This window comes from Gadus morhua, chromosome 2, assembly GCF_902167405.1.
Source record: "Gadus morhua chromosome 2, gadMor3.0, whole genome shotgun sequence".
Taxonomy (NCBI): domain Eukaryota; kingdom Metazoa; phylum Chordata; class Actinopteri; order Gadiformes; family Gadidae; genus Gadus; species Gadus morhua.
Window position 1 is genome coordinate 20,124,813 of NC_044049.1, and position 19,037 is coordinate 20,143,849.

The 19,037-nt window shown below is 43.6% G+C and overlaps 1 protein-coding gene across 2 annotated transcripts; it reads left to right on the forward strand.

Moving 5' to 3' along the window:
- The first annotated feature begins 249 nt into the window (after positions 1–249).
- LOC115539401 (uncharacterized) lies at positions 250–3,081 on the forward strand. Of its 2 annotated transcripts, none has more exons than XM_030350412.1 (4): positions 250–891; positions 1,080–1,247; positions 1,501–1,596; positions 1,997–3,081. In XM_030350412.1, exons 1-4 carry the CDS (start codon positions 388–390, stop codon positions 2,252–2,254), a joined length of 1,026 nt encoding a protein of 341 aa, XP_030206272.1. In that variant the 5' UTR covers positions 250–387; the 3' UTR covers positions 2,255–3,081. The 2 variants fall into 2 exon arrangements, with proteins under 2 accessions (XP_030206272.1, XP_030206273.1); XM_030350413.1 differs by having other exon boundaries at positions 2,004–3,081.
- The last annotated feature ends 15,956 nt before the right edge of the window (positions 3,082–19,037 follow it).

Sequence of the window (19,037 nt, forward strand, 5' to 3'; positions counted from 1 at the left end):
GAGAGGCCAACATCAGTTGATGAGCTCATCGGCATCTTGAAAGACAAAGCTAAGCCAAGGCTGGACTTTGAATTCACGTTACAGTATGAGGATCCGGACTTCGGAGGAGAGCTCTGCTGTTTGGTTGATGTAGAAGACCTGCCAGAGAAGGGCACGCTTAGAGTTGTTAGATCAGAAAGTGACACAAGTTCATGTGGTAGTTCAGACACAGATATCCTGCCTCACGTGCCTGTAAGCCAATGGCAAAAAACATGGCCTGATGTTTTCCCTGTCCCAACTTTTTCGTATGAAGTTGAACATGTCTTGCAAGAGGGGAACAGTGTTTTTGAGAGCTCTGGAAAGACTCTAAAATTAAGCAGAGCACAAAAACACAACATTATAGAGAACATGGCCTCCTTAATGTACTCTTTTAAACCGTACCTAAGCGACAGGGATGTAGGCATGGCAGCTGACGCCCTGATTAACGCTCACCCATGTCTGAAAGAGCTGGGGTCTGCGAGTGGGTGGTACGGATGGAAAATTAGCCTGAAATTTAAAATGGGAAATTACCGTACTAGGCTGGCAAGAGCTGGATGCAAGGAGGTGTCCGTAAATACAGGGAAAAGAAGCAGGAATAATCCAGAGAAAGCACATCCCCACTCGAACATTAAAAAAGCCAGAAGGGCTGAAGTAAACTTTCTCCCAAACTTCCCAAGAGGACAAAACGAGGACAGTTTGGAGGAAATGAGAATAGAGATGAAAGCTGAAGTTGATAGAGCCGACAGAAACCTACAATCAATAGAGAAACTCATGCAGACAACCTTTGCACTTCGTCGTCAGGAAATTGTTCAGGGAGACCCATTGGTGAAGGACTTTCTGGAGAGATGGCCTGCCCTTCAGGTCCAATCACAGGTAAAAATAATAATAACAAAAACAATAATACACAGCCTCAAAGTGTTTTCTGCTCATCTTCAATTATTTTTATTGTACTGGCTATTCATTTTAAAAAGATATTGCACCCATCAAATGTGACTATGATGTGTTTCCCTTTGGTATTTTACTGTCTTTCACATACTTTGTGTGTCCATGTTATTTTGTAGGTCTGTGCTGAGTTCCACAGGATCACCAATGTAAATTTACGGAACCAGTTTTATTGTGAACTAGATCGGCACATTCCACAGCTCATAGAACTTTACAGACAGAAGGCAGCTCGTACTGGAAGGGTGGCAGGAGCACTGCGAGACATCCTACAGTATTATGAAACTGAGGTGAGTTGAAAAAAAGCTAAAATGGACTTTGTCTAAATTTTATCCACATGGGACAGCTGGCTCCCAGGATTGTCAGCATTTACTACCACTTCATTACTATATACTACTACTATACAAGGGGCAGTTCTTCACTTTTAACTTTAAATCAATTAGTTATCCTGTAACATGTACATATTTAGTACAGTAAGTCATACTTTGTCGGCAGCAAAGGGCCCCTGTTTTTTTTCTCATGTGTCTTTGTTTATCCACCCAGGATGTGCAGGATATCAACATGAAACGCACTGTGGCCCTTCGTGCTCTCTCAGTATACCTGCGGGAAGAGGACACACAGTTTTTCAAGACTTGGAACGTAAGTCTTAATATATTTATATAAAAGATCTCATCACTAATCACCTTTTACCATTGGAGCTCTTTTGAAGTGCCTTGGTGTTGTAAGTAGGGCCCTAAGGCTTATTTTTCTCACCATCACATACTCACTCACTCACTCACTCACTCACTGACTGACTGACTGGTTAAGATGGCACCCCCAGCAGAGGTCCAAGGGATTTCTCAAAATATCTGAGGGGAAATTTTCTAGTTGAGCCACTTAACCTTAATTGGGGGGGGGGGGGGGAGAGGAGTAGTGGAAGGGGTTAACTTATCTTTGTTGTTATTGTGTAATACTTAGTTGTATACTTAATTTTTGAATGGGCAGCTGTATAAGTATTCAGAAATAGTTACCAGCGTACTTTTGCATTTTCCAGACTGAGGAATCAGAGGAGCCAGACATCGAGGACACACCCATTGGTATTGTCACGATGATCAGAGAAAGAAGTGCATCTCCCGTTCACTTCAGTCCCGTATCCACAGCCATTGTGGTGGAAGATAAATTCATCATGAGGGACATTGCCACGTTTGCCGATGCATATGTGTTACTGTTTGGGCTGGTGCGTGTTACATCTCGACTACCCAAAGAAGCTTGTTGGCACCTTCACTTTCATACAAAAGGTTCTAATGGGGTTGGATGACGGTGCACCCCTGAAACCTGCTCTGCTCTCTTTGAAAAATGACCTGCTTACAGTGTAGACGTTACCTGTATGATGCATGTTTGTTGTTACATTGATTTGTGTTCCTTTTTGGTTATTTATTTGATTTATTTTTTATTCATGTTCAATGACTTGATATCTGATATCCTGATATTTACTTTTTGGTTATTTATTTAATTAATTTTTTATTCATTTCAAATTATTTCCTTGAATGGCTATAGATGTAAAAAAAACTTGAAGATGCTGTTTTGAAAGGCCATACCTTTACACTGAGCACAAGTTCCCAATGCTTTTATACAAATATTTAAACATTTGCAGTGATTTATACATAGCCATACAAATCTGTTTTTATATAATGTATGTGTGGATGTATATGTTGACGGTTCATGATATGCAAGGTATCCTTCAACCAAACGGGGTGTGTTTACATTTTCAGATTGTGCATTTGTTGGCCTTGTTTTACTGGCCTGGTTTTACAAGTTGGATGTCCATGGTTAACATACAGATGTGTGTATGTGGTGTTTGTATACTTACAGCTCTGTTGCTGTGACCAAAGTGGTTTGGAGAAAAAAAATAAAATCTGAATAAAAACATTGAAATATTCTAAGTTTATTTGGGTATTCTGAACTTAAAAAAAATAGTAGTTTATGAGCTTTGTAAAATTATCTTTTTGGTTACTAACCAGTATATTTTTTGAGTTTAAAGATGTTGAATAATTAAGTACAATATCATCATAACAAGTCATTACAAAAAAATTAAAAAGTATATACAAATTAAAACAAATGTTTTAAGTACAGTACACTCACAATTTTTTTTTAATAATAAGTAATATTTGAGTAAATGATGTAAAAATATTTAAGTACAGACTTACTTAAATATTCTAATTTACTTACTCAAAAACTTTGAGGTAATCGGTTTCCACAAAAGTTTTGAGTATTCTGAACTTATTCGGGTTTACAGTGTACGCAAAAATCGTCATATTGCGTCATTGAAAACAGGAAGTGTTGGAGGTCGATACGGATCTCTCCAGTCTCTCCAGAAAATAAGGGAATGATGCTAGACCATTCAAAAATATGCGGGGGGTTCTAAAAATACAAAGCTTATGTGAAATGGGTGAAGTTGCCCTTTAAGGATACCTTGGAATATCTGCCTATTTTCTAACCATCGGACCCCAGTTTACGACAAAAACAAAATAATGGACGGCAGCTTCTTTGCCGCGTGGTTTTTAGAGCCATGTAAGGATTAGAGGAGGCGGTCGATAGCAACCACCATAGCAACCGTAACGGTCAAGTGACTGGATGCAGCCCCGTTGAAAGAAATTGAATACCACCCTACACACTCAGGATATTAATGATATTTAAATTATTATGACCATGAAGTCTTAATTTGCATGGGTTTACATTTCGTTCTGTGTAGCATGGAATAATCAGAGAAACACTCCCATTCAGAATGCATTGGTTTACATTTCGTTCTTTGGAGCACGGTTATTTTTATATATTTATTTATTTTGAGGAGGTGCTTCAAAGATGCAAATGTTTCAGCAATAATCCAAAATCCAATGGCAAAACCCGTTGGCTTTTTGTCGAGGGAATCCAGGGCGACGCTCACTTCCGGGATGGCCAACATACGTCATCTCTCCACCACTCTACTGTAAAAACACATGTTCAAGTTGAATGAGAATAATAATAATAATTCTGCCATAGTATTTATTTAAGGGGGGGGGGGGGGATACAAGTCTTTTGGCCATTCGTAGTGTTGATCAGCAGAGAAATAATTTGTCCGCAAAGACGGTGACGTCGCTTGGCAACGGAAGACGCTGGGAGGGATAGACAAGTCACCGGACTAATACCCATGAACGGAGCGTTCCACGGCATTGAGATGACCCGTGTAATAAAGGCCTATAATATTTCTGTTTATGGCATAGATTTCTCCTCAGATTAGGCCAATAAACCAATGGTAAAATAAAAATAAAAACGCTCGATCAAAGGCCCAGCCCGAGTATAGTGGTGGGAAATATCGGCCCGACCCGGCCCGCGTCGGGCTCGGGCTCGGGCAGAGAATCGAAACACTGACTGGAACTACTTAGCAGGTGTTTGTAGGGCTATATCAGGAGTTAATGCACGCACTGCAGCCAATCAGAATCAGAGTATTCCCCCAGGCCGTGGTCTAAACAATATTATTCACGAGTTATAAACAACCCCTACACATCAATATTAATGATAACCCTGTGGAAATTGCCATAAGTGAGAGATACAATTTCGCACGTTGAGCACACAGTTGTGTGACTCGTTTATTTAGTAAGAGAGAAACAGGAAATCAAAACGTGCTGAAGGTAAACAAATCCCGCATGGGCTCTGACGTCATGAGACGCTCGTAATCCTTAAGGGACAGCGATCCCTAAACCACCAAGATAGTAAACGACATGCCTAACACAATTGAAAGAACACATAACAAAATACTTTAGGTGAATTATGTTACACTCACTACAACCCATTAAATACGGTATGATTTCTAGATGTCATGGCAACGTCCGCTCGCGACACTGGACTTGCGATCGAGGCATCGACGCGGACGTTCATTCACATAGCCAAAAACAAGAGAATAGATGGCTAGATAAAATAAACATCAAGACATACAATTCTAAAAAGAACAGATGAAGCAGCTACCCTTTTTTCCTTCGCAGTTTGCCTACAGAGCAGCGCACCTGCATTTAATATATCCGTGTATTGTCACAATTTCTCAGTATCAAAGGTGAAAGTAGAAACGGGTGGCCAAAAGCTGTCGTATTGTTAGTTATCACAGACAATTTTAAGTAGAAACGGGTGGCCAAAAGCTGTCATTTGTTAGTTATCACAGACAATTTACAACAATGAATGATCTGTACGGAGCTCCATAAGGGACATTAGGGAGAACCTTAGTTTGGAAGTCATGCTTACTGTCCGTCCACACCAGAAGCGAATTGAGCGACCAAATCGCCGGAAGTCATTCACTTTCTATGGGCAAGAGCGACCAAAGCGACCAAAGCGACCAACGCTACCAGCGGCCAAAGTTGAGCGACCAGAGCGTCAAAAAGAAGTTGAAAACTTTTTAACTTTATGCAAATTACTATTATTCGCTTCAGCGACCAAACACTGACAGCCAATCGGAATGTAGACGCTCTTCGCTTGCGTGGATCCCAGGGAACATCGGCAGGCACTTTGGTTCCTACCTACCTTTATTCACTCACTGAACAAAATGTCGGCTGAAGTATTAATCGCGGCTGTAACTGGGCACCCGGTGTTGTACGAACCCACCCTTTTTCAGTTCAGAGATCGAAACGCCATAGTGGTTTGGATATCAAGTGATGATAAGCGGGAGTATTTATAGGCTATATCTAGAACGTTCGTATTTAAGCGGGAATCATTATAATTTGCTCTACATGCCACCAATCTAACCAACCAATCGCGTGTAGCATGCTTTAAACAAAACCAAAAAAGTTTTTGAAATCGTCACATAAACAAACTAATCGACAAGACGAGGCTCACACCTCAGGCTCCGTGAATAGTGGGGAATAGAGGGATAAAAGACAAGAGATTTATCCCTTGTCATTTATCCCTCTATTCCCCACTATTCACGGAGCCTGAGGTGAATAATTTTTAATTAAATAGTCTAGATAGATAGATAGTCAAGTCTTTATTAATACCAAACGACACAAATCGTCGGGAATCCATTTCGGTGGTTCGTCCCACACAGGACAGTAGCCTACAAGACCACACAGAACAAGTCTGACTGGACATACACACAATACATCACATTAAAACTAGACACGCGTTGATAGATAGATAGACAGAAAGGCCTAGATAGATAGATATGTTCCATTATTTGCCTTGCGGAGCCAACCAGTCCTGTGCACGTATGCAAATTAGCGATGTGCGCTAATGTCTATTTGTTTTGAATGCGACGAATGAGTGCAGATCATGATTTGCAGATCCAGATCAGTGAAACATATTTTAACTACTACAGCACGCAGGGTTTTTTGTTCTCGGTTGTAATTAGCCTACATTTTAGGATTTTTTTTATATTGGGGGGAATCACTGTCCTACTTGTTGTCGAAGCACTTTATCGAACAAGCAAAACCGTCTCGGCAATATGGCCAAGGTGTATGGGAGAGTTCACTATTTGATATGGCTGTCTGTAGGGCCTACTAAACGCATACGGCTCCTTTAAATGCGTCTGCATAATTGAATTGTACGCCATGAGCGACTTGAGCGACCAAAGCGAACAGAAAAATTCGCAGCGAAACTTTGTGAGCGACCAAAGCGTCTTTGACGCTATGGTCGCTCCTGGTGTGGACGTACAGTTAGTGACACGACAAATAGCCTACTTCCAATTGAAATACAAAATTTAGAAAATAGGCCTACGTGTCCCTGATCACGTTACAATAGATTAAATAACGTGACAGTGTCACGTATTTTCGTGAGACCATACCCGTACTTCCATGAGTATACTTAAAGGAAGTATACTATCCGCACTGTCTACTACGTTAATTTTTCAGATGTGAGTGCTGTTCCAAATCGAGTACTCCGTGGTGCACTAACCGGAAATTACGATCACGTTTGCCGCCGTGGCTCCTCCCCCGCAATAAACATCCCGCTTTGAACGGTGAACTCTTTACGCCTAGCAGCTATAAAAAGCTATAAAAACTACAAAATGACCTTATTAATGCAGACTATGTGGGAAATGTGCCGACTTTGGCTCAGCCTGGAGTGTCCTTCGATCCACACTTCACGATTAGCCCGTTTTGAGTACAGCATCCGGGTCCTTGAAGTATACTTCTTTTCGCCGGATCTGAATTGGAACGTACTGCGTACTCAAATTTTGGCTAGTATGTACGGACAGTACGGGTATTGGAACACGGCACTGTACTTACGTGACACAAACCAGCACCGCAAACGTTCTCTCCCGCTTGAGATGACGTCTTTCTTTATAGGTTCATGGGTCTGATTCGCCGATTTCCCATGCTGATATCCCCGGAGATTCTCGGGCATCTTCGACAATTTGGCTATAGATTGTCTCATTACACACTAAATAATGTAATTATAGCCTAATTATATATATAGCCTATACATATATATAGGCAATATATATAATTAGGCAATATATATACATATAGCATTTGTGGTTTTGGCATAAACATAACTAGGGTGTACTGTGCTATCTGCGCACACCCTTTCTGTAGCCTCTCTCTCGCTCTCTCTCTCTGTCCCTCCCTCTCTCTCTTTCTCTCTCTCTCGTACCGTTTTGTGGAGCACGTTCATTGTCTGACAACACTCCCATTCAGAAAGCATTGGTTTACATTGTTCTGTGTAGCACGCAAAAAGTTGGACTATCGTACTCTGGAACACGCTTCAATAGATTAACGTTCGTGCGCATGAGCACGCAATCGCGTGATACCGGGTTGGACAGTAACTAAATACATTTTCAAACGTTTTATCTTCGTTCAAACCATTTAACAAATCTACACAATTGTATCTTCAATAATATCCAAACGGAATTTCGATATCATTTCAACTTTATTCAGAATCACAGTTTTAGTTTCATACCGGCTTCGTTTTCAGTTGGTCTCATTGATTTACGTTGACGCTGGAGCGTGAGGACGTTCAGCAGTGCTGCCAGATTCAACACTTTCTCACTCCGAGCGCGTTGATTTTTGACGAACGGTCAGTGACTTTGGCTTCAGTTTCTGACACAAAAGGATACCCTTGTGCTTCTTTTTTCGACGCATGGGGTTTTCAACTCGTGAAAATGTAACCCCTTCACGGGGGACCCAATGGCTGCACATAGGGACGCTATGAGCATTCATCCAATTGGCTAAAGGAGGACTATGGAAGCATATATGTAGCAAAATTCAAATGGCAATGCAATTTGCAATTTGCAATTCAATAAGTAATTACGTTATGCAATTGACAATGCATTATGCAATTTCATAATGCAATTTGTAAATACGTTATTCAAAGTGTATTTTAATATGCAAAGTGACAATGCAATCCTCAATTACATTTGCAAAAGTTATAACAATAAAAATACAATAACATTTTGTCAAATTCTTTTGAGTTCCTTTATTCAAATTGCAAAGCTATAGCGTCCCCGTGATTGCAATCCACTTCGCCACGCTCCGTGTGTTGCAATATTCAAATGGCATTTCAATCCGCAAAACGGAATCCAAAGAGGAATACAAATAGGAATCCAAAACGGAATCCAAAGAGGAATCCAAATAGGAATCCAAAGAGGAATACAAATAGGAATCCAAAAAGTCAATATGCAAAGTGGCAAACGTATCAGCCAATCAGCGTCTGGACGTCACTTTCTATTGTCTCCAAGGGTATCTCCACGGTAATAATAATAATAATAATACATTTAATTGAAAGGGCGCCTTTCAAGACACCCAAGGTCACCTTACAGAGCATAAAGTTATCATAAATAGTTTAAAACAACACATTGTGGAAAAATAATAATAAATAAATAAATAAATAAATAAAACAAAAACAAGACAAAACAAACAAACAAACAATCAAGACAGTGATCAGTTAGACGTTGTGTGCGAGTTTGAACAGGTGAGTTGTGACTTGAAGGTTGTAATGGTGTATGACTGTTTTATGTGTGGGGGGAGGGAGTTCCAGAGCCTGGGTGCTGAACAGCTGAATGACCGGGCACCCATTCGTAATGAGTCGTGATGTGGGGATACATAGTAGTCCAGCAGAGGTTGAGCGGAGGGAGCGGGAGGGAGTGTATTCTTGGAGGAGGTCGCAGAGGTAACTGGGGGCTAGGTTGTGGAGAGCTTTGTAGGTGAGGAGTGGGTGGAGACGGTGGGTCTCCCGACCCTATGTTTTGCACCCAGTGCCTGTAGCACTTGGGAAATCTTTGTGTATACCACACTGGCGTCAAAACGTACCAGTGAGGATAAGTCGTCTATCCTATCTCCCAGAACACGCACTCTATCTACTGCATCTGTGTCTTCAACTCGATTGTTCTCCACATCATCGGCCAAACTTCGGAGCATATCAATAATCTCCATTGGTGACCATGGACCATAGGCTACGAACTAGAAGGGAACAAGGAAATTACGAGCAAGTGACGTAGTTGCCACCCAGACGCTGATTGGCTGATACGTTTGCCACTTTGCATATTGACTTTTTGGATTCCTATTTGTATTCCTCTTTGGATTCCTATTTGTATTCCTCTTTGGATTCCTCTTTGGATTCCTCTTTGGATTCCTCTTTGGATTCCGTTTTGCCAAATCTTTTGCAAAGCGTTCGTTTTGCGGATTGAAATGTAATTTGAATATCGCAACACACGGAGCGTGGCGAAGTGGATTGCAATCACGGGGACGCTATAGCTTTTCAATTTGTATAAAGGAACTCAAATAATTTGACAAAATGTTATTCTATTTGTATTGTTATAACTTTTGCAAATTTAATTGAGGATTGCATTGTCACTTTGCATGTTAAAATACACTTTGAATAACGTATTTACAAATTACATTATAAAATTGCATAATGAATTGTCAAATGCATAATGTAATTCCAAATTGCATTGCCATTTGAATTTTGCTACATATATGCTTCCATAGAGGACCTTGCGCTTCTTTCTTCGACGCAGGGGGTTTTCCACTCATTACAATGTAATCCCTCCACGGCAATATATGAAGCTATGAGCATTCATCCCATTGGCTAACGGAAGAGCCGATGGCTGCACATAGAGACGCTATGAGCATTCATCCCATTGGTTAACGGAGGACCATGTGCTTCTTTTTTCAACGCAGGGGGTTTTCCACTCATTGCAATGTAATCCCTCCACGGCAATGCATGAAGCTATGAGCATTCATCCCATTGGCTAACGGAAGACCCGATGGCTGCACATTAACGGTGATTTTACAGTGAAATCTGTGACATTCCTCAACACAACTACACCAATGTGTCCTTGTTAATTACACAACATGTATGGGTTAAGGCTATGGGCATTAGTTGTCCTGTTTTGTGCTTTGATTGAGAGAAACAATCGTTTTTTTGATCAGTGTTGGGTAGCTGAGGTCGTTGCTATAGAGACCACATCCGTCCGCTTCTTTTGACAACTGACAGAGCAACCCTTTCTCATCAAAATTACGTTCCCAGAGAACTATTCGGCATTCTCAATTACGTTTGTCTAAAAAACGTATTTGGTCCGTGATTACGTTTTACTGAACATATCGTAAATACGAATTCGTTCTCAGCCTATTTTTTGCCATTTATTTACCGTGTTACTATGGCAGAATAAAGAATAAATTCATGCATTATCATTCAACTTGAACATGTGTTTTTACAGTATAGAGTGGTGGAGGGATGACGTATGTTGGCCAACACGGAAGTGAGCATCGCCCTGGGTTCCCTTGACAAAAAGCCAATGGGTTTTTCCATTGGATTTTGGATTATTGCATTACTGAAGCACCTCCTCAAAAACTGAAAATAAATAAATAAATAAAAATAACCGTGCTCCAAAGAACGAAATGTAAACCAATGCATTCAGAATGGGAGTGTTTCTCCGATTTTTCCATGCTACACAGAACGAAATGTAAACCCATGCAAATAAAGACGACGGCCAAGTCACTTGGCCGTCGGCAGCAAAGGAGCTGCCGTCAATTGTGTTGTTTTGTCGTAAACTAGGGTCCGATGGTTAAAAAATAGACAGATATTCCAAGGTATCCTTAAAAGGCAGCTTGGATGATTTTATTTTCTGCAGTTTACACTTCTTCTATAACCTTCTATAGCCCCTTTTCCGGCCTTTTCGAGACAGCTAGGGATACTAAAATGTTTACACATATTTACCGGGGCCCCGAGAACGACATATCCGAGATTTGGACAGTGATCAGTTTTCCAGGGGGTTTTCCACTCATTGCAATGTAATCCCTCCACGGCAATGCATGAAGCTATGAGCATTCATCCCATTGGCTAACGGAAGACCCGATGGCTGCACATTAACGGTGATTTTACAGTGAAATCTGTGACATTCCTCAACACAACTACACCAATGTGTCCTTGTTAATTACACAACATGTATGGGTTAAGGCTATGGGCATTAGTTGTCCTGTTTTGTGCTTTGATTGAGAGAAACAATCGTTTTTTTGATCAGTGTTGGGTAGCTGAGGTCGTTGCTATAGAGACCACATCCGTCCGCTTCTTTTGACAACTGACAGAGCAACCCTTTCTCATCAAAATTACGTTCCCAGAGAACTATTCGGCATTCTCAATTACGTTTGTCTAAAAAACGTATTTGGTCCGTGATTACGTTTTACTGAACATATCGTAAATACAAATTCGTTCTCAGCCTATTTTTTGCCATTTATTTACCGTGTTACTATGGCAGAATAAAGAATAAATTCATGCATTATCATTCAACTTGAACATGTGTTTTTACAGTATAGAGTGGTGGAGGGATGACGTATGTTGGCCAACACGGAAGTGAGCATCGCCCTGGGTTCCCTTGACAAAAAGCCAATGGGTTTTTCCATTGGATTTTGGATTATTGCATTACTGAAGCACCTCCTCAAAAACTGAAAATAAATAAATAAATAAAAATAACCGTGCTCCAAAGAACGAAATGTAAACCAATGCATTCAGAATGGGAGTGTTTCTCCGATTTTTCCATGCTACACAGAACGAAATGTAAACCCATGCAAATAAAGACGACGGCCAAGTCACTTGGCCGTCGGCAGCAAAGGAGCTGCCGTCAATTGTGTTGTTTTGTCGTAAACTAGGGTCCGATGGTTAAAAAATAGACAGATATTCCAAGGTATCCTTAAAAGGCAGCTTGGATGATTTTATTTTCTGCAGTTTACACTTCTTCTATAACCTTCTATAGCCCCTTTTCCGGCCTTTTCGAGACAGCTAGGGATACTAAAATGTTTACACATATTTACCGGGGCCCCGAGAACGACATATCCGAGATTTGGAGTTCTAGCCCTTAGAGAAAAAAAGTTTTCCCAAATGGACTCATTTGGACAAAGCCCCTCAGAAGTGTTGCCGGCAAGACCTAGGGCCCTATTTTAACGGTCTGAAACGCAAGTGGGAAGCGCAAAGTGCAAGTAGCTTTGTGGGCGGTTCTACGGCGCTATCGCTATTTTACAGGCGGATAAATGACACTTGCGCCGCGGCGCAAGTGTCAAAAGGGTTGGTCTGACGCAGCCTAATTACCCGTAGGTGTGGTTTGGGCGTAACGTGCAACAAACCAATGAGAGTGCCAGCTCCCATCCCCTTTAAGAGCCATGAGCGCATTTGAATCGGACGAGTTGATATTTTGACAGCGCGTCTGCAGTCTCCGATGAGACAGATGCACATGAATTTCATACTGCAAATGGCTTAGTTTATTGCCAAATAATATGGCCTAATTCACACATGGAATAAGGGGTTTTCTTCCACAACTTCAGAAATACTGAGTCGTCAAATAAATTTCGGCAAAGAAAACGTATGATAGGCTATTTAACATATGATATGCGGTAACTGTGGTTCTATTTAATGATATAGCCTACGCAATACATTATAAACATTGTTTCTTATGAGTATTGTATGCTATCCTAATGCATGTGTCCCCGCGGTAATAGACATTGCCATTGATTGTATTATGCGTTACGTGTTTAGTTTACCCAAGTGAAGGAGTTCAAGTAGGCCTACCTCGGGGTCTTGTTCGCGAGTGAGGGAACTATGGAGCGTGAGATTGGCCGGAGAATCGGAGCAGCCGCACCGATTCTACCGCACGAGAATCGGTGCGGTAAAGCTTTCGCTTTACCGCACCGTTGTTACGAAAAGAGAGCTGAGCCGCAATGCAAAGCTCTCGATCTACCGGTCGATCTTCGTTCCTATCCTCACCTATGGTCATGAGGGTTGGGTGATGACCGAAAGGACGAGATTGCGGGTACAAACGGCCGAGATGAGTTTTCTCAGAAGGGGCTGGCGTCTCCCTTAGGGATAGGGTGAGAAGCTCAGCCATCCGTGAGGAACTCGGATTAGAGCCGCTGCTCCTTTACTTAGAAAGGAGTCAGCTGAGGTGGTTCGGGCATCTGGTAACGATGCCCACTGGGCGCCTTCCTTGGGAGGTGTTTCAGGCACGTCCAGTGGGGAGGAGACCTCGGGGAAGACCCAGGACTAGGTGGAGAGATTATATCTCAACACTGGCCTGGGAACGCCTCGGGATCCCCCCGTCAGAGCTGGTCAATGTGGCCCGGGAAAGGGAAGTCTGGGGCCCCCTGCTTGAGCTGCTCGCCCCGCGACCCGACCCCGGATAAGCGGACGAAGATGAGATGATGATGAGAGTGTTTAGTTTGCGTGTGTTTAAACAGAGCACACACACACGCGCGCCCGCATTCATTCATTCTTTTTAACACTCACTCGCGGTAAAACAATGTTTTTCACGATCAAATAGGCCTACTCATCAATCCTAAAAGTTATGGGCATGTAGGCCTACACGATTTCTGTGTCCAGAAAATATGTGTTTGCTGTACGGTGTTTGCAGATGCATTGATTTAAAAGTACAACTTATTACCGCTGCATCAGCTGTTCTTTCCCAAATAATTTACCAAGAATGTGCGGCTAGGTAGATGAGAGAAGCAAAGTGTATGCGCGAGGTGCACAAGCAATCCGTATGCATCGCATGCGCATGTATGCATGCGCCCTTAAAATAGCATCTGAACAACGCGCCACTGACTTTAAACCAGGTATTTCCTGGTCAGTCGCGCAATGGTATTCAGAGACGGCAAAATACCGTTTGCGCCAGAACACGCCTCCTCCTTCCGCCGAACCGCCCCTTGGGGCGCATGATCAATCCCTAATTTATCGGCGAGTGGCGGTGGTGGGAAAAGAACGCTCTGCGCCAGTTGTAAACTAGCAACGACACATGCGCCAGTGACTAAGTCACTTGCGCCGGATGCAAGATAGGGCCCCTAATGGTTCAGAAAGTGGTGGAAAAACAATTTTTGAGATAGGAAGGTCCTACCGCCCTGAAATTTGAATACCTTATTCTAGGGCCTAACTGGGACCCTCGCACCGAAACTTGGTCCGGTCGGACCCCGAGGACAGGAAGGGGGACACACACACACACACACACACACACACACACACACACACACACACACACACACACACACACACACACACACACACACACACACACCCCAGCAGTGCAGGGCAATACATTTTACCTTTTACATTTCTGCAATTTAGCAATGCTTTGCGCTTTTTAACTTTTGTTCAAATCCCTTCACTTGATTTAAGCCACTTAACGTTTCTTTGTCTTAATCTTTGTGGCTTTATTAAAAAATATTTTCAACCTCACCTTGTACTACAGCACTCACCGCATTTTCTGCAGGAAATGCCTTTTCTAGTTTTATAACGCTGTTTATTTTATTGTTCACCTGCTTTGGCAATGCAAATGTATATTTCTCATGCCAATGAAGCTTTTTTGAATTTGAATTTTAGAGAGAGAGAGAGAGAGAGAGAGAGAGGGAGAGGGAGGGAGAGGGAGAGGGAAAGGGAGGGAGGAAGAGAGGGGAAAGATGGAGAGAAAGAGAGAGAGAAGGAGAGGGAGAGAGAGATGGAGAGAGAGAGAGGTGAGGGTAGAGAGAGAGAGATTTTTTGATATTGACATTTTTTTGATATTTCTTTCTTCAATAATCATCCTCATCATCGTCATCCGCTTACCCGGGGTCGGGTCGCGGGGGGAGCAGCTCAATAATTTACATTTTAAACAGTCAAAAAAAACCTTAGATTATACAGCAATAGTTAATAAATAAATAAATAAAACCACACTCATTAAAACAGAGTTAAAAAAGAGCTTTGCATACTGCTGAGGTGAAGCCCCATAAGTCCCTGAACTCTTCCATTATGCCCATTAATGAGTGGTACCTGAAGTCCACCCTGACTCTGGCCTTCACCAGGACCCCAAACATCTCTGCCAAACCAAGGCCTGCCTCCCCCTCTACCTGGTTCTTCCTGCTCTTGTAAACAGCCATTTTGGCTTGCCTGACCACAAATTCAACAAACACCCTTTTTTTATTTTCTTTATCGTAACCTGCACCAAAGATAAAAGCAGACTCTGACCAAACCTCTCCACAATTTAGAAAAGGTGTTTTTAAAATATGGAAAAGGACTCTGTCTGCGACAGTCCAAATAGCAATGGACAGTTCTCGGACACCGTGGGGTTGATTTTTCCAATGAAACTATTCACAGCCAGAGCCCTCTTTTAACTGCCACAAATATTATTTATGTCATGTTTAATGGGTTGTTACGTTTTTTATTTTTGTACTGTTTATTTTCATGGATAATTCTTTTATTTGTGTAAGACTAAGTATGAACTTATTTTCAAGCGGGAGGAATTTGATTGTAATACGTCACTCAGGAAGAAAAGGGTGAACAAGAAAGTTGTGAAGTAGGAGAAGTGTGCAAGCCTCCGAAAATAAGTTTAAACCTTAAGCTTTTGCAGAGACATTTACTGTTCAATCGAAGATATCTTTCTTTGAATTAAGTATTACGTTTGTGGACCTTTTTACTTTTGGTTTGCAAGATTTGTCAAGTGGACTCATTCCCTCTCGGTTGTGTGCAGCCAGCGAGGTACGTTTATTTCTGTCACGTTGTATCGTGCATATGTGTTTATATTCTGTATTTCTGTCGAGTACAAATTATGTCTTAAATTGTACGCTGGGTATTTAACAGTTCGACGTGACTTATGGTGTTTGACATAGGAGAAGAATAAAGTCATCTGTAATTGAAGAATCGTGGTCCCGTGTATTTCCTGGAGGGATTGATACCCCTGCAGGATCCTCGACTGCAGGTCTCCTGTCCTCTTGTTTAGGGGAGGCTTGTAAGGGAGCCTCCATACAGGCACACTGCCCTGCAGCCTCTCCTTCCACACCGTGTCCCTCCTATTTCTCAGTTTGTATTTGTGTGTAGCCACCACACAGTACTTATATATACTTTTCCCTGAAAGTAACTAACTTCATCCTGGACTTGGAAAGGCCCATGGGTTTCACCAGTCCGGTCTGGTCCACCGACAGTTTGAGCTCTGGAAACGGATCCATTTCATCTGGTACATCCGCCCCGCTGAAGTAGTCCCTCAGCATCTCTCGCTCCTCACTGGTCAATCTGCTAATCCATTGGTTCATGATGTCTCTGGTGTGCCGGCTGGATCTCAGACCCAGGAGAGAAGCCACAGCCTCAGTGTTGTGGAGTCCGGGCCCTGCCACGTCCGCCACCTGCCTCAGCTTGACCACCCCAGTGGAGCGCAGGCGCTGGGTGAGGCCAGGGCTGCTGCCATCTTGCACGTCCATCCGTGCCCCGCACACCAGGGGCTCCTCCAGGAGCCAGAACAGAGACGCAGCGGGCCCCAGCCTGTCCCATTTAAAAAGAGTCCATGCTTTCAAAACACATCGATAAAAAGGAGGCAAACTACACACACGAAAAAAAAATACAATTCAATAAAAACAAAGATCTGTCTAAAAAGAGGCCAGCTATCTTCCTTAAAATTATGCCTGTTACCTGTCTCCAGATGACATCATCATGCCCCAAGACATACCGCTGGATAAACTGCAGCCTGAAAGCCGCCGCTCTGCTCCCAAGGTGAACTAACCGCTGCCCCCCCTCTTCTTTTGGAAGATATAATACACTCTGAGGAACCCAATGCAACTTGTCCCAGAAAAAGTTAAAAATTACCGTTTGCACTTTTTGCAAGAGCCCAGCAGGGGGTTCTAAACATTTCATGGGCGGAATGGGAAATATAGTCATTGTTGCATTATACGTTTAGTACCGCTTGTCGTCACACGAGTGCAGTGTCTACCCATTAATGAGCGCTGTTCAGCGCAACTAACATTGAAATAAAAGAAGTAGTGTTCTGATTGTATGCTGTATGTCAGATTTACATGATGATTGAATATGATTGATATGTTATCAGTTTTATATAACACAGTATATGATATGACCATGAAAAAATACATATGATTAGATTTTACTGACAATGAAAGTTTTTGGCAAATGGGTATCACAATGAAAATACATTGAAGTTGCTTTCTAAGGGCTGGAATAGACTTTCTGCTAACAACGCACCCCTAAAAGTCAAATCACACCAAATTATTTGGGCAACATCAGGATAGGGTCATAAGACTATGAGCCAAGTTTGGTTTGGATGCATGAAGGCCTTGCAGAGATATGAGCTCACTTCCTGTTTGACGTGCCCCTGAGGTCAAAGGTCACCAAATAGTTTGGATGTCCCCAGAATGATGTCATGAGTCTATGTACCTGTAACGGGTTCACAGAGCGCTTGGACACCAGGTTTGCTCCTTGAACAGAAAGTCATTTTATTTTCACTCCAACAACGTTCAACAAAACACAACTTGGTTAAAGGTAAATTATAACTCGTTCAATGCGATCTCTGACGGCGATCGCCCCTGTCTCTCCGCTCCCGATCCTTCCTGGATTCCCCTCCTCACTACGACACAAAGCAGGCACATTAGTACAAACACTCCTGATTGGCCTGAGTGCTGACACCTGCTCGCACTCAGGTCCAACCCCCCCAGCCAATCCGGTGCGCTCCCAACCTGCCCATACTCCCCCTGCAGGCCAGACGTCGCACGTCCCCCCACACACCCTGGGGTCACATCCGGCCGCCAACTCACTCCCCCCCCCCCCGCAGAGTGGGAGAAGAAGTCCGCCACGGCCATCTGCGTCCCAGGCCTGTGCACAACAAAAATTAAAGGGTTGCCACGCGAGGCGCCACCGGGTGATCCTCGCGTTGACGTCCTTCATGCGGTGGAGCCACTGAAGGGGGGCGTGGTCGGAGTAGAGGGTGAACGCGTGCCCCAGCAGGTAGTAGCGTAGGGCGCCGACCGCCCACCGGATGGCGAGACACTCCTTTTCCACCGTGCTGTACCGACCCTCCCGGTCTGATAATTTCCGGCTCAGGTACAGCACCGGGCGGTCGACCACCCTCCACCTGTGGGGTCAGGACCACGCCCAACCCCCTATCCGACGCGTCCGTCTGTAGGGAGAAAGGGAGATCAAAGTTAGGAGCACACAGGACCGACTTTCCACAGAGGGCTGTTTTAATAGCCTCAAACGACACCTGACATGGCTCTGACCACTGGACTGTATCTGGGGCCCTCTTACGGGTGAGGTCGGTCAAGGGGCTGGCCAGGTCGGAGAAGTGTGGTACAAACTGCCGGTAATACCCTGCCACCCCCAAGACCAGCCTCACCTCTTTCTGGTTCCAGGGCCGAGGGGAGGTGGCGACCATTGCGGTCTTCGCGACCTGTGGCCGGACCTTCCCTCCCCCAGGTGGTACCCCAGATATTGGATCTCCCTCCGCCCGATCACGCACTTCCTCGGGTTGGCCGTCAGCCCCGCCCGTCTCAGCGACTGAAGCACGGCCGCCACCTGCCGCACATGCTGCTCCCACGTTCCGCTAAAGATGACGATGTCATCAATGTAGGCAGCAGCATACGCGGCGTGGGGCCGTAGCACCCGGTCCATCAGCCGCTGAAACGTGGCCGGGGCCCCGAACAACCCGAACGGAAGCACCTTAAACTGGTAAAGACCGAGCGGAGTGGAGATGGCTGTTTTTTCCCGGGCTGCTGGAGACAGCGGAATCTGCCAGTAGCCCTTCGTGCAGTCCAGAGTTGTATAATAGGTGGCCATGCCAAGCCGGTCCACGAGCTCGTCGATCCGAGGCATTGGGTAGGCGTCGAACTTCGACACCGCATTCACCCTACGAT

What these genes read in the sequence shown, in the direction of transcription:
- LOC115539401 (XM_030350412.1), top strand. Translation starts at nt 388, where the DNA reads ATGGCCTCCTTAATGTACTCTTTTAAACCGTACCTAAGCGACAGGGAT. An exon ending in TACAGTATTATGAAACTGAG is followed by an intron (nt 1,248 to 1,500) that starts GTGAGTTGAAAA and finishes TTATCCACCCAG; the next exon opens with GATGTGCAGGATATCAACAT. An exon ending in AGTTTTTCAAGACTTGGAAC is followed by an intron (nt 1,597 to 1,996) that starts GTAAGTCTTAAT and finishes TTCCAGACTGAG; the next exon opens with GAATCAGAGGAGCCAGACAT.